The 14,926-nt window shown below is 41.7% G+C and overlaps 1 protein-coding gene across 2 annotated transcripts; it reads right to left on the bottom strand.

Annotated features, from left to right (window-relative positions):
- Positions 1-10,007: 10,007 nt before the first annotated feature.
- MRPS33 (mitochondrial ribosomal protein S33) lies at positions 10,008-14,250 on the bottom strand. Of its 2 annotated transcripts, XM_068190826.1 has the most exons (3): positions 14,235-14,250; positions 11,977-12,228; positions 10,008-10,344 (listed from the first exon to the last, which is right to left on the bottom strand). In XM_068190826.1, exons 2-3 carry the CDS (start codon positions 12,189-12,191, stop codon positions 10,239-10,241), a joined length of 321 nt encoding a protein of 106 aa, XP_068046927.1. In that variant the 5' UTR covers positions 12,192-12,228; positions 14,235-14,250; the 3' UTR covers positions 10,008-10,238. The 2 variants fall into 2 exon arrangements, with proteins under 2 accessions (XP_068046927.1, XP_068046928.1); XM_068190827.1 differs by lacking the exon at positions 14,235-14,250 and having other exon boundaries at positions 11,977-12,232.
- Positions 14,251-14,926: the final 676 nt, after the last annotated feature.

The following is a 14,926-nucleotide window of genomic DNA, read 5'->3' on the forward strand; positions in this document are numbered from 1 at the left end:
ACTCCTTCACATGATGGCTACTTGGTCTCTCTGCTTGATGCATCATGGTGAAAGATAAATAGTTAATAACTGTAGCTATTTCTTGGTGATATGAAATCCTATCTACTGATAATTGATATCATCAACACTTTTTACAGAGACTAGCTTTCATTATCAACACAGGTCAAAATCAAATTACAACCTAGATGTGAAAGGCAGGTTTCTGCTATCAAATCTGTGGGCCACTGGCTGGTTGACTCCTGCAATGCAGCACAGCCAGTTTATCTGGTATTGAAGCAGGTAATGCAAACTTGTAAATGTAAAGCCTGCCACCTCCCACCAAACTCCTGGTTATGCACTGGGGCTTGATCCTCCTCAGAATTTTTTAAATTAATTTGAATTTGGATGAGAAAACAAATCCAGCTGCTAAAAGACCAAGACTCTCCACCTAGGTTGCCCCCACAAGAAAATTTGTCTGATCTAATCAACACCTGCACTTTCAGAGAACAATGTTTGAAGCAGTCAGTAAGAAAATGTATATGATTACCTGAGAACAGCTGTCTCGTGAGCATTTGGACACTCCATCTCTTCTCAAAAAAAAAAAAAAAAAAAAACCAAAAAAAAACCCAAAAAAACCCCAAAAAAACCAAACCAAAACAAAAAAAAACCAAACCAAAACCAAAAAACAAGCAAAAACCAAACCAACCAACCAACCAAAAAAACACCAAAGAACAAACAACAAAAAACCCCAAAATCCCAAACAAACAAGCAACCCCAAAAACCCTAACAGATCACCAAAACTTTCTGAGATCTTTCTGAGATGCTCCAAAATGTGAATATCCAAAAGAGATATTAGATGAAACTTAATCTTGGTCTCCTGTATTATATACTTTCAACAGAAGACAGTATCTCAAAAAAACCTCCAGCCTTCCACTTCCTAAATCAAAACAATTACAAGATTTGCATATTGGTGTGATAATTGATATGATTTTTTCTCTAGTGGTGTGAAAATTTGATACACATTCAACTCGGGATGTCTGAAATGGCCTTAAAATTTATCCAAATCTCAAAAATTGCTTAGCCTTTTCATGCACTGAAAAGACAGTATTTGTCCTGTAAATTGTAGCATTTCTGCTTGGCCCATGCACATTTGAAAATGCTGGTTCAAATTCTCAGTGATAACAGCAGAAATACAGGTCTGGATGACTTGTAAAAACACAGGTTCTAATGACACCAGCTGTGTTCCCTGTTACCTGGGACAGAAAAGGTGAAGCAGAACAAAAATTAGGCTGTTGTCCAGAGTTCAGTCATTTTCTGATTACTAGTCAGAATAATACACACTTAAAAAAATTACTTTGCTCTCCAGGAAAAGAATGTAGGAGATATTTTTATGGATATAATGCAGACAATTTTTTTCTTTTGCAGCTCTTTAGCACCTATAGCAGTTTATTATCTCTCCCACTCTAAGATATACTATATATATTTTCATTTTTCTAGGAATTGCTGTCTGATTGATCTACTGTGAGGCAATAGAAAAAACAAGGCTGCTTTTTCCTTTTTTCCCTTGTCCTTTACTTTAAACTATTCCAGTACAGAGCATATATATTGTTTCCTTTGGAACTTCCTGAGAACTAGTTCAGGGTATTTATCATTCTGTGACACTGCTAAACCTGAAACATTCCTACCTTCAGTGTGAAATTAGATAATATTCAGATGGTGATTGGAACTTGGCTGCTGGACACTCTTATCTGTGGGTTTCTCAGCAGATGGAGATTTCATAGCTCTTTGCCTCTGAGTTAAATACATGAGTAGAAGCGATGAGGATGGGTGGAGACTGCCAGTAAAACAGGAGTAGGGAAAAAAAGGAAAAAAATGTGAATCCACCAGATTCTTGACTCAGTTTTCATTCTACTATTAAAAGCAATGTTGACCTAACTTTATTTTATATAAAATAAAACCTAAGCTTTATTTTATATTAAAATAATAACCTATTCTAGATTTTCTTGTAATAATCTTTGGAATATTTACATAGCTTTCATTTGATTCAAGCATAATTTATTTCAGTCCTTATTTATAAAACTGATGCTCTCCTCTCCCTAAATCCCAGCCCAAACCTTCAGAAAGTAAAAAGCAAAACGTTTTCCTTTGGAGACTTATGGGAGGCAGGAAAGGTGATGGGACTGGGACATGGGAGTGACTTTGCCTATAGGGCCCTTCCATACCCTGCACGCTGTTTGGTGTCACCAGAACCCAGTGCTGACCTGTTTCCTTGCACATGTGAGTGCTGACTTTGGGGTCAGCCTCACAGTGCTCTGCTGCTCTCCCTTCTGTTTCCTGCCTTCACTTATGTTCCTGTGGGGGAAGGTCAAAAAAACAACTTTTATTCGAAAGCAGTGTAAATACCCACCTATGTGGCATTTGAGGGACTCTCAAGTGACAGCATGAGCCCTGCAACCACTATTATGGGAACAGAAGTGTCAGCCAGTGGAAAAGGAAGGGGAGGGATGGGGTAGAAGATCAGATGGAGGGAGAATGCAGTCCAAGTAGACACTGGAGAAGAAGATGCAGCTCTCCTAGGAAACGAGAAGCAGATGAAAACAGGGAAACAAAGGAGCAAGGAACACTGGTTTTCCTGCCTGATGTACTTAACTAAAACCAGGACCACATCTCACCTTTGCAAAGATTAGTCCAGACCCTCCTGTTCCCATAGCGTCCCTGGTCACTGCTTTAACACATTCAGCTTGTTCAGATATCTGATTTTGGAGTTCTTTGTGTTGGACAGTGATAAGCTGATCAGCTTTAAGGACTAAACAGTGTTATATGCCTCACATTATTATTCCAGTGTGAATAATCACATTTTACAACTCAAAACAATCCTTTTTAGGCACAAAAACTCCCACTAATGGGATTGAGTGTGTTCCAAGAAAGGGCAGGAAAGGATACCACCTCAATCAAATCATTTTACTGTTCAGAAAATGACTGCTCAATTATGTTCCAGTATTAGGATTTTCCTTCATAATATCCAGGGTACCTGAGCTTCCCCTGGCCTGAATACCTGCTGTTTTTCTCTAGCACTTCACACACATGTTCGTGACTATCTACATCTCTGATCTAATAAAAGTTTAGATACTAACTTGCACCTTTCAGTTTCTAGCCTCTTCTCGGAGCAGAAAAAGTCCATTAGGGTTGGTATTGGCCTGAAGAAAGGATATTGTAAGAGTTTAAAAAATCTAAATCAATACCAGGAATCAAATACAGAAACTGCAGCTTTGATGTGGGAGAGTGAGAACATGGTGACATATTATGTTCCTCAGGGCAATATTCCACATTGATGGAGTTTTAAGAATTATTGTTCTTCAGGGATAGGTCAGTTAGGATGGGTAACCTCTGTAAATGAATGCTTTTATTGTAATACACATATGTATGTCTTACATGTTAAAACATCAGTGTCTTTTGCTGGCAGAGTCAGTGTCACTGTTCACAATCTGTTCTTGTCTTTTAATCCCCACTACCACCAAGACAGCACAAGCCTCACAGACATTTGGTCTCTCCTGTAAAAGAAAGCTGCTCACCAAGCAAGTGGGAAATAGGACAGTCTCCTAACCATGTTGCTCTATCCACATTCCTGTCAGTATGCCCTTGGCCAAAGGCAAAATTTTTGGTGCAGTGGCCACACTGAGAGTGTTTTTGATGCTCGAAGCTTGCAGTTATGCTGAGGGCTCTTGGATGTGGTTATTCCTTTTTGATATAAGGAGACCTCTTTCTCTGGAAGACACATTTGTTTTGGTAAATGAACACAAATTCTCTTACCCTCTCTGGGGTGTTCTACATGACTATGCTGGATTTGGCTACAGGGGGATTAATTTTCTTCACAGTGGCTGGTATGGGGCTGTGTTTTGGATTTGTGCTGAACACAGGGTTGATAATATAGAGTTGTTTTTGTTATTGCTGAACAGGGCTTACACAGAGCCAAGGCCTTTTCTGCTTTTTGTGAGGCTGGTGAAGAAGCTGGGGTGACTGGGAGGCTGGGAGGAGACACAGCCAGGACAGGTGACACAAAGAGATGTTCCAGACCATATGACATCATGCTCAATATATAAAGGTGGGGGAAAGAAGGAAGAGGGGGGAAGGAGGAAGGAGAAGGAGAAAAGATCATGTTTGGAGTGATGGCATTTCTCTTCCCAAGTCACTGTTACATGTGATGGAGACCTGCTCTCCTGGAGATGGCTGAACTCCTGCCTGCCCATGGGAAGCAGTGAATTAATTCCTTGTTTTTATTTTCTTGTGTGTACAGTTTTTGCTTTCTCTATTAAACTGTCTTTATCCCAGCCCACAAGTTTTCTGCCTTTTATCCTTCCAGTTCTCTCCCTGATCCTGTGGTGGGGGTATGAGTGAGTGGCTGTGTGGGGCTCGGCTGCCAGCTAGGGTGAAACCATGACAATGACTCCATCTTAGATCTTAATTTCATCTGATTTTTAAGTGGTTTGCACGCCTAGTCAATACCTTACTATCTGTCCTCAGAGGGCAATAATATTTATTAATTAACTTCAAAATGCTATCAAGCATCTTGAGTTTGAAAATACAGAGACAGATCACACCGTTGGCTTTATTGGTGTCAGGTAACAGAGCAGTATTTTGGCAAACATCGCAGCATACAAGCAGAAGTAAGTGCACAAGAAGAAAAATAAGGAGGCTACAAGGTTATTTTCTAGTTGCCAGTAACAACTCTGACATTCTGTAGCCTAATTTTCACTTTTTAGTTTATGCTGGTGATTCAGAAAGCATTTGTGAGGTGTAGAGCTCATGAACAACACTTACCTGCACATAATTAAAAAAAATACAGTGAACTTCCTTTTAACCAGCCAGTTCAATACTGAATGCAATACCCTCATTGCTTGTTGCTCCTCCAGAAACACTCTGAGCAGCACTGGATGCTGCCTGCTGCACACAGGCTCCTTTGCATGCAAGTAGAGAAATGTCTCACCTCACCTTGCCCATAGCGGTGGCTGGTTGTAAATAAGTCACCATCGCCCAGGTGCCAGCACAGTCTCTCACAGATGAGGCTCTCCTAGAGCCAGTGAAGCTCTCTTCTCTGCAGAAACCAATGCATGGCACCCAGAGAGCCTTACACAGCTCTGATCCACACCGAATCACAGTATGCTGAGCTGGAAGGAAGCCACAAGGATCATTTATTCCAGCCGGGAAATATCACTGGGGAAGCGCCTTTGGCATGCACAGACATGACAGAGTCTCTGGAGAGATGAGGTTTCTGTCTTGAAGAGACCACTATCAGCCAGAGGCTGGCACTGGATTTACCTGTTACGAAGAGGTAAATCCCATTGATGCCAGTTGGAGATACTCAGTATTTATGCAGCTTCTAAAGTGAGGTCACTTCTGGAGATGTTTTAACCGGGAATCACATTTTAGAGATCTGGTTTTGAAAGGTGGGAGGCAAGCAACCCAACTCACTTTTATCCAGGCAAGACTGTAGTGGAAACAGAGGAATGTGATGCATTCACAGTTACATACTTGGAGCAACACACCACTGTGTGTGGCAGTAGGATGGCTTTTAGAATTTCTGGATCTCACGTGCTTTTTGCTCCTAAAACCATTAAAAGCCTATTTTGAAGCAGCCCATGAGGCAAACATCAGACACACAGAAACAACATCTGGAGGGAGAGAGACCCTCTGAACTCTATGAAATATTTACAAATAGCTGTAGAAGGCCTGGGATGAAGTGAAGTACTTTCAAGCAGAGACAGAAAACAAATGGATATAAAAATCCTTTTTTAGCTCTTGGGCAAGATTTGTTTTCAAAGATTTAGCTATGATATGAGAAAATGTATTAGGTCATCCAGTCTGCCTCCTCCTGTTCCAGGAGAGAAGTGGTCCCAGTGCTATATTTTATAACACTTGGCTCGGCCCAGCTCTGCCTGACTCAGAGAACATAAACCCAACCCACTTCTTGGGAATCTTCTCAGTTTTTCTAAATATTTCACTTGGTGGAATTTTCCCCAGTATTCCACCCAGAACAATTCAGCACAGTATGTATAAAGACACTTTGATATCACGCTCATCATGCTGCTGACTTCATATTTATCCCCTTAGACGACCCTAAATAACTTCCCAGCCAGTGTGGTGGTGATGTCTCTCCAACATCTGTCTAGAGTTATGCTCCTCCCCATTTGAACACATTATTGCTGTGTTCTGCTGTGACTGAGCCTTCACAAGAATTCTTTCAGATGTTTTCCTGTCTGTTCCTTCCTCTTTGTATTCAAGACATTATTATTATTATTAGTAGTAGTAGTAGGATTAGTATTATTACACTTGAGGAAAAGGACAAGGAAAAGAAAGAAGAAAGAAGTGAAAAGACAAAACCACCTTTTTTCATGCGAACCCAGCTGTGCAGGCACAGAAAGATCCATTCTGAATAGCTGGCCTACACACATAATTCAAGTTTTACCTCTAGGATTTATGATAAGGGTATTGTTTTCATTTCTGCTTTCTCTTACCTGCCTCATACAATCTTTTTTCCTCTTAAATTTTTATTAGAACCTTTGAGTTTTCCATTGTTGTTTGGACAGTTGAGAGAAATTATGCTGCCCCTACAGGAGGTTAAACCAGGAAGAGTTTCTGCTCTTACACATCTCAGTATCAAGATGATGAACAGAGAAGGATTGTCCCCTTGAAGGATTTTCTATTCAGAATCTACTGCCAAGGGACTGTACAAGAAGTTCCACAATCAGTTACAGAGGAGAACTGAGTTTAAGGAAATTGATCTGAGATCCCTATGGCATTTGTTTTCCTTGCATATATCCTTTCTGCTTTAAAAGAAAGAAAGAACACAAAACACAGTCATTCCCTCCTCAAAGCAGCCTTTCAAATTTATGAATCTTTTCAAAAACATAAAATCATAAAACATTAAATTTGTGAATCTTTTCAGTCTTTGTTGATTGTTTTTCTAAATTATCCTAAAATAGGCTTCAAACTCAAAGTGGTAGAGGATGATGTACACAGATACTTCAAATTTTCAAAAATATTTATCGTTTAAGACATAATTGTGATTTTTTTTTAATTCTTACTTTCTGACCAAATCAAGATTTTTTCAACATTTGACATTTTGAACATTTTGACATTTCTCTTCTAAAGCAGAACAGCATCAAAAGTAACACACCACAGCTTATCTTATGTGTTAAAAATGTCCTCAGCTGTTGCATACAACCATCTCTCTGAAACAACAGAGCTGCAAGTCCTACCACAGGAGCCAGACTAAGCTGCCCATTACAGGGTTCTTCTGGGGTAAACTCCCATCCTGGAAGCAGCTTAACCTCATGATGCTGTTCACTACGTGATCATTATTCTAATGTTACTCTTGGGGAAGCAAAGGCAAGCAAGACAAAGCATTTATCTAAAACCTTAGAGAAATTCAGGTGCGTTTCACTCTGAGCGTGTAAACTCAGCATGCTGTTTTAATAAGTAGAACAGTCTCTTTCCACATTAGGAGGAACTTTGTTCAAGTTATTACTTTTCTGAGCAGAGCACAGATATTTTAACACACTGGTAGCTCTGCCAGAAAGCAAGACTGAGGGTTTTTTTCTTTCCACCATTACAAAGTACAGTCACATGCAAGGGAGCTTCTGCCCGTCTGCAGGGCTTGCAATAGTAAGAGGTTCTGGCACTAGCTGCACTCCCTATAGGATATATACAGCAACTGGGTCAGCCTGTTTACAAAATAGCTTGTGATTATCACAGCAGTGCTCAGCAGCTATGAATACCTCATACCACAGTCTAATTAAAGACAGGCATAGCTAGAGCACTGCAAAATAAAGGAACAGTGGCACTTAATAAAGCTGCTCAGGATTGGGAAGAGGTTAGTTTTGACTCTCAGTTAGCTCCTTGGAGGTCAGCTAACCAGGTTTATGTCAATCAAGAGTTAAAACATACATCTTCTGAGGGCAGTCAGTTCATATCCTCAGGAAAAGAGTGAATTTTGTAATGAGACAGCAGTGTCAATGGTGAAAAAATCATTTTAAGGGGAAAATTGAAAAGAAAGATCTAGTTAAACTTGGTAATTTGTACATAAAATACCATTGTACCAATAGCTGTGTAAAGCATAATGTTCCTATCCTTACCCTTCAGAACATGGCTGGAACTCTCCTTCCTCTCCTAAATACATCTACTGCATTATACCTCATGTGATGCTTCAGGATTGACTCCCAATCTGTCTAGTCCCTGTGATTCACGAAATGCAGTCTTCTTCAAGCCATGCCTATTCCTAAATGACAGAGCACAGGTTAGAAGGGAGGTAGGAAAGTGCCTATTTCTATCCCAGCTATGGAAAGGAGAAGGCTGTATTTTCTGGAACAAAATAGTTATGCTAATGCTCCCAGCAAGCAATGGGTTATACTAACACTAGGATATGCTCCAATACTGGCTGAGTCATCATTATTTTAGGGTGAAGATTTAGGGGAAGGGCAACAACCTTCCCCTAAGGGAAGTTTGGTTTTTGAAAAGACCAGGTTCTAGCAAATGAGTATTACAGAAGAAAAATAATGAAAAATTAGGCAGGGCAACCTCTGTTATACTTTTTCAGAAAGAGGTTTTTTTTTTCCCTGCATCCATTTGCTTTTGTAAATGCTGCACAAAAAAGGTGAAAATCAACGATTCAGTCCATTTGTTTCACATCTCCTACTTCACAGGCACTTCCATCAGTTTCGTCATGTTGTACAAGTATTTTGTATATTGCTGTAAGTTACTCATTACCAAGTGTGCCCCCAAACACAAAGTTTAAGGCCATTCATACTTCCTTTACAGAACCACTGTGGAAGCTTTAAGGCATCAAGAGCTGTGCAGAGCTGCTGCAGTAGCTCTGCTGAAGAGGTTCAGAATGGGTCTTTCTCTTCACCAAAACAAGCAATGTAACAACTTCACCCCTCACACTCCTAGCCAGAGTGTCAGGCAGCAGCAACCCTTCTACTTGCATAATTCTCTTTCCTGCCCAGTATGTGAGTCCATGCTGACCTTCTTCCCAAAGGTGAATTCAAGGCAACCAGACCCTTCCCCTCAGCTGCATACACATGTCCCAGGAACCACAAACTTCTTGGAGGGCCCATCACAGGCTCCAGGTACTTCAGTACCAGATAGGTCACAACCCACAGACAACACAAGGAACACAAAAATGTATTAAGCACATTACAGTTGAACAAAAGTTCTAAGTCACTAAAAGGATTTTAAATTAGAATAAGAGAGAAAGTTACCACTGCCATACAGAGCAGTGCATATAAAATATTAACTTCTACAGCATTTGTTTGACTATGGTAAGAACTCAGGTGCTTCTCCCACAACACTGCAGATTTCCTAAAATCAGCTTCTCTTAGAGCTTAGAAAAGCAGGTAACACGAAGTAAGGACACTGAACAAGAACTATGCAGCTCACCAGAAACACCTTTTAACACGCGCAGCACCTCTTCAATTAATAATCTTGTTGAGGTAGAGTTGTTGAGTTGTTACAAATTTATGTAGTTCCACCAATGATTAATATTAGCAACCAAAGAAGCCTAGTGATAAAACTCCTACTGAATGAATAAAAATGTTCATCATCTTAGGTAGTGCTTCATACATGTCTTCCAGGCAATCTGAATTAAGTTTACTGCAAAAAAAATATTAAAAATTTAATTATTGCATATAATAATACTTAATATTTTAGAGTCTTCTGTTGTAGCATCTAAAATTTTAGGGTACAGTGAGAGTGCTGTGGGCAGGCAGTGGTCTGGGAAGTATTGTCCAGTGAAAAGCACAGAACAGAGTGTAGCAGCAACTAAAAAAACTTAAAAAAAGATGAAAAAAATAGCACTAGAGCTACCTGAAATGAAACTAATTATAACAGGTAAGATTGACAAGCAGCTGCAGAAACAGGAATCCTTGTTTTTCTGTGGTCACATACAAAACAGTGTTGATATCAAGAAAGTAAAACAGACAATTAAAAGCAAACAATTTCCAGACCAAGAAAAACTGAAACAGCTACAGGTAGTTTCAAGAAAAACACTGAGAACTTTTTTTATTACTGTGCTGCAATATACGGTATATTTGAAGTACAGAAATTCAAAACCAGTAAAACTTCAAAGACTCAAGTGCATTCCCAAGGTGGAGTCCACAATTTCACAGCATGTTTCTTGTGTCTCACACACAGCTCACATGCCAAGCCTTCTCCAGCCATTCCCCAGCATTTCCAGAGCAGTCAGTGACACTGTTCAAGCAGCACTATTTCTTCTTGAGAGCTCTCTTTCCTTCCCCCTTCTTTGGTTTTTCCTTCCCACGGAGCTTTTTCAATCGCCTCATCTCCTCCTTGAAGTCCTGATGCTCATCCCTAGGTGGAGAAGAAGGAATCAAGTTTACTCTTTTTCTTGGGATGCAGAGATACCAATGGTTCTTTGAACTATATGCTAATGATAAAAAACAAAAATCCATTTTGTTAACCATGAAGTCCATACTGAAGCTTGATGCAATGTATTCCATGTCATTGCTGGCAGTATCACTGAATAATAACATGAGAGATTTCCTCTGATACTTTCAGAACTAACAGGGTTGTCCTTTTCAGCAACAAAGAGTGTGTGCACATATGTATTATTTCAGTTGCATTTTTTGATCCCCTTTGTTTAAATGAGCAGTAAAATGCAAAAATCAGCAGGAGACAAGAATAAGATTTTCCCCCTTGTTATCCAGCTCAGCAGTGCAGCCAGAGCACATTGTGCTCCTGTGTTCAGGTCGTTAGCTCCTAGGGAAACAGGGCCATGCTGAGCAGTAATTACAGCACATGGCACTGCTCTCAGGTGACTTCAGGAATGAGTTATGAAGATCGCATCAGTACTGGGAGAATCTTAATAAGAGAGTAAAATAGGAAGGAGGATGAAGGGGCTGGCAGGGGTAATTAATCCTCAAGCACTTTCTAATAAGTTCTATTAATCTGTCCCTGTATTTTTTAGTGCAAAGTGAGTTTCAAAAGTCATGACTGCATCCTATGTGGCCTAAGATTGCTGCATTGCTTTTTTTAAACACAACTTCTCTAAATAGAAACAAAAAGCTTGTGATTTATTACTGGCCCCATTAGTCTATGATTCTTCATTACACATCTTTTTCTTCTACCAACTCTCTGTATACAGCTAGAGAAGGAACTTAATAAGGGAAGGAGAAGAGTAAAGAACATCAGCATCACATTGAGGCTTTCTGTGTAAACAAACAGCCAGTCTAGAAAGTGTTGGCACACCTACTTAAATCAAGAGTATCCTGGATGCAATCCTTGATGGTTACTATTGTCATACTAGTGACAAGTAATCTGTTTTGACTATACAGGGTTTGCAGCCTCACTTTTAAAGATTTTTTTAGTGCTACCTGATTGAAGTGAAAGAGCTGCATTTGACTCCTGCTGATGTTCTTCAGCAGTACAATTCTCCCTCATACAGACTGTGGGAGTTAATTTAGAAATTAGACAACTGGTTTGGATGAAGCTGGAATTAACAAGATTATTTAAATCACATTTGAATTTAATTTTATTTATTTTGAAGAATAAAAAGCCCCTCTGGCCTAACAGAGACTTTCTGTCTCTTCTAAATTTCACTTATTAGCTGTTCAATGACAGAAATATATGGTAAGTCTGGTGTTAACATCACCTCTTTGTAGCACATTCATTTGCCATATTTAGAACTACAGACCCATCTATTGTCTATCAGAAAGCTTTCTTCTCTTCCCCACAAAGCAAAAACAGGAACTATTTCTTAGGTAACTGTCTGCCCACAACTAAACCTCAAGTCTTTCTCACAAAAGGTTCCAATTATGATAAAAGTTAGATAGCAGTCACTTTTTTTTGCTCTCCTTGCCCTCTGTGCCAACAATCAAGGGCCTATTTCCATATGCACCATATTCAGAACTAAACATTTCCCTTGAGGAAAATAACTGCAATGAGACTCCAGTCCTGCTCCCACCCTCCATGCACAGGAAGCACCTGTAGAGCCCGAAGTAGCGGAGTTTCTTCATGAGGGCGTAGTAGGTGTTGTGAGGGGGGTACCAGTTGTACACCTCCTCCCGCTTGGCCAGGGGCTGCTCGCTGAACAGCTTCACCACCTTCATGGATTTGGAGTCTGTGGGTCTGACCACATCGCCGAATATCTGGGCACTCAGCCGGGCCATGCGGAGCGCGTAGCTGGAAACATTGGACATCTCCCCAGGAGCAGCGGGCACACACAGACAGAGGTACCTTCCTGCAAAAGCAAACAGAAGAGCCACAGCTCTTCACCCAACTCAGAGCAGAACAAGCTCTCCCAGAATGAGGGCAAACAAAGGAAAGTATCATACACTGAGCACTCATTTGACATCACACATTCCTTGCATAAAATCAGTCTAATACTTGAGCATGTAATCCTGCATATAAAGAACATCTACATGAATTCAGGGACAATTCCCAGCCTACAGACAGCAAAACCAACTATAGAAGTCCACTGCACCACGATTTACCATGGCTAGCATGGTTTATTTACAGAACCCACCCAGCTTGCTCAAGACAACCCTTAAACTCCAGCCACAGCAACAATTACAGTGTGAGTTCTGCCAAAAATTGCACCCGTGTGGTACCACCGACTGCTACACAAGCACAAGGTAAGGCACCACTTGAACATACAGACAAAATGACCTGGAAGTTTTTCCTCAGGAAAGTTTCTCACCCTACTTAAAACATTGTTATAATCCATGTAACAATGGGCTATAAACAAATCATGTTTCTCTATATGAATCACACAGATCTTTCCCATCTCAATTCCCTCCCCTTGATCATCTCTATCAACTTTTTCTCCGTTCTCTTTTTCAGTCTCTCATGATATCAATTCTTTTTGAGAGGAAAACAGTAGTTTTCCCATGCCAGATTCTTTTTTCCAAGAAAATCAATCAGCAGCTTCCCATTCTCTTCAGTCATCTCACCTAAAAACCTCTGCAACAAAAATGCCCCAAAGACAAAACCATTCCTATTAGGCCACCAGGCAACATCCACTCTGCTAAAGTAGCATGAGAAGAGGGTTCTCTCAGCTTTTCTAACCCTCCCCATTTTAAGTCTTCTTTACTCTCTCTTTGCAGAATGGGTTGTAGTAGACAAGAACAGGAATCCCATAATCCTGTATTTGAAGCAGTATCTTGTCTGTACTTTGCCTTTTTGAATGAGTGATAAGTCTTCAGACAAATTAAGCAGGTTCCTTCAAGAGCATGACACTGAGGTTAAAGTTTAAAATTCTTGTTTTAAAAAATATTGCAAAGCTGATTCCAGAATATGAGCATAACAAATTAAAGATTATGGGTAAGAGTAATCATCAGGACAGTGCTAAGTCCACTTCAGTATGATTACACGGAGCCTGTTGTTTAATAACACGAATTTGAAGTGTTCATAACCTCACGCACATATATATCTGCTCATTGGAGGACATGCTTTGATTTACTCCTGTTAGCAAAGCACTCTAAAGGAAGCAGAAAAAAAATCAAGCATGAAATAATATAAGTAATTTGAAAAGAGAGAATAATGGTGAAAGTAACAAAAAGGAAGGCAAAGTATCAGAGACCTCGAGCTAAGGCAGTAGGCCTAGTGTCAGAAGACAGAAGCTCCTACATGATTGCAGGGCAGCACTTCAACGTGAGCATCTGTTACAGGGGGAAATAATCACTAAGTTTCGCTAAATCATCTCTTTCAGAACAGCCAGTTCTAATTCCTACATTCGAGACAAAGCAACAAGTTGTCCCCCAAACTCTTCATCACAGGACTCCAAGTGTGTCTTTATCACCAGACTCAAATACACAACTTGCTTCATCTCTACTTACTGCAACCTTAAAATGAAAATACCTTTAGCAAACCTGTGGTCTGAGGACCCTGATTTCCACTTCTGACTCGCTGAAGGAATTCTAACAGCCCAAGCTGAGGCTGGGGACCTCCATTAATCCTTGCCCGACTAAGAACGCTTGAGAGAGAAGCAAAGCAAAGGCTGCAGACTCCCAGAGATATCCAAAGCCTGTTCTAGGGGGATTGTGTGAGATGTTACATCTGTGAGACGAAAGACTACTTTCGTATTGTCACCTCCAGCAATGCCATCCTCAGCATCGCCCACCAGGAGTCAGCGCACCTAAACCAGAAGCAGCGTTCAGCGTTCACCTACTCCCGGCTCCCTGCTCCCACCCAAAGCCAAGCGCTCCCGCCCTGGGCTGCCTTATTGTTTATTCCCGATCCACCCGCTGGTTTCGGACCGCTCCCTTCTCAGTCGGAACACGCCAGGAGAACGCTCTTTCCCCCGCGTTACTTCTGGATTTCTCAGGAGCGCGGGGGGAAGACCAGGCCGCTGCGGAGCCCAACCCGCGGCGGGCGCGGCTCCGCCTCAGGCCGGGCCGGCCCCGCTTCCCTGCGGGCCGGGAGCGCCGGGACGCGCCCGAGGGCTGCGTCTCCCGGGGACACGGCCCCGCCTGGCACCCCGGAGCCCGGCACCCCGGAGCCCGGCACCCCGGAGCCCGGCACCCCCACTCGGCCCCGCTCACCCCGCGCTGAGCCGCGGCCGGAGGAGCGGCGGCGCTGCCGGAGGGGAGGCGGCGCGCACGGGTGACGCGAGAGGCGGGACGGGCGGCAAGGGAGGGATCTTCCTCCTCCTCCTTCCTCTGCTGCTCGTGCTCCTTCCCCGCGCTCCGCGGCGGCTCGTCGGGTGCTGTCCCCGCGGTCGTGGAGCCACGGAATCACAGACTATCCTGAGCTGGAAGTGACCCACAAGGATCACACCGCGAGAGGGTCACACCCCCCTCCGTCAAGAACAAAACGTTTTCGTTGTGACTCCCTTTCTTTCATTTGTTTCCCTGCCTACTGTAAGCAGCTTTGGAGTTATATGCTTAAATCTAATAATGAAATGAGAAAAGCGGTTATCCTCATTAAAAGCTGA

This window comes from Anomalospiza imberbis, chromosome 5 (assembly GCF_031753505.1).
Source record: "Anomalospiza imberbis isolate Cuckoo-Finch-1a 21T00152 chromosome 5, ASM3175350v1, whole genome shotgun sequence".
NCBI lineage: Eukaryota > Metazoa > Chordata > Aves > Passeriformes > Viduidae > Anomalospiza > Anomalospiza imberbis.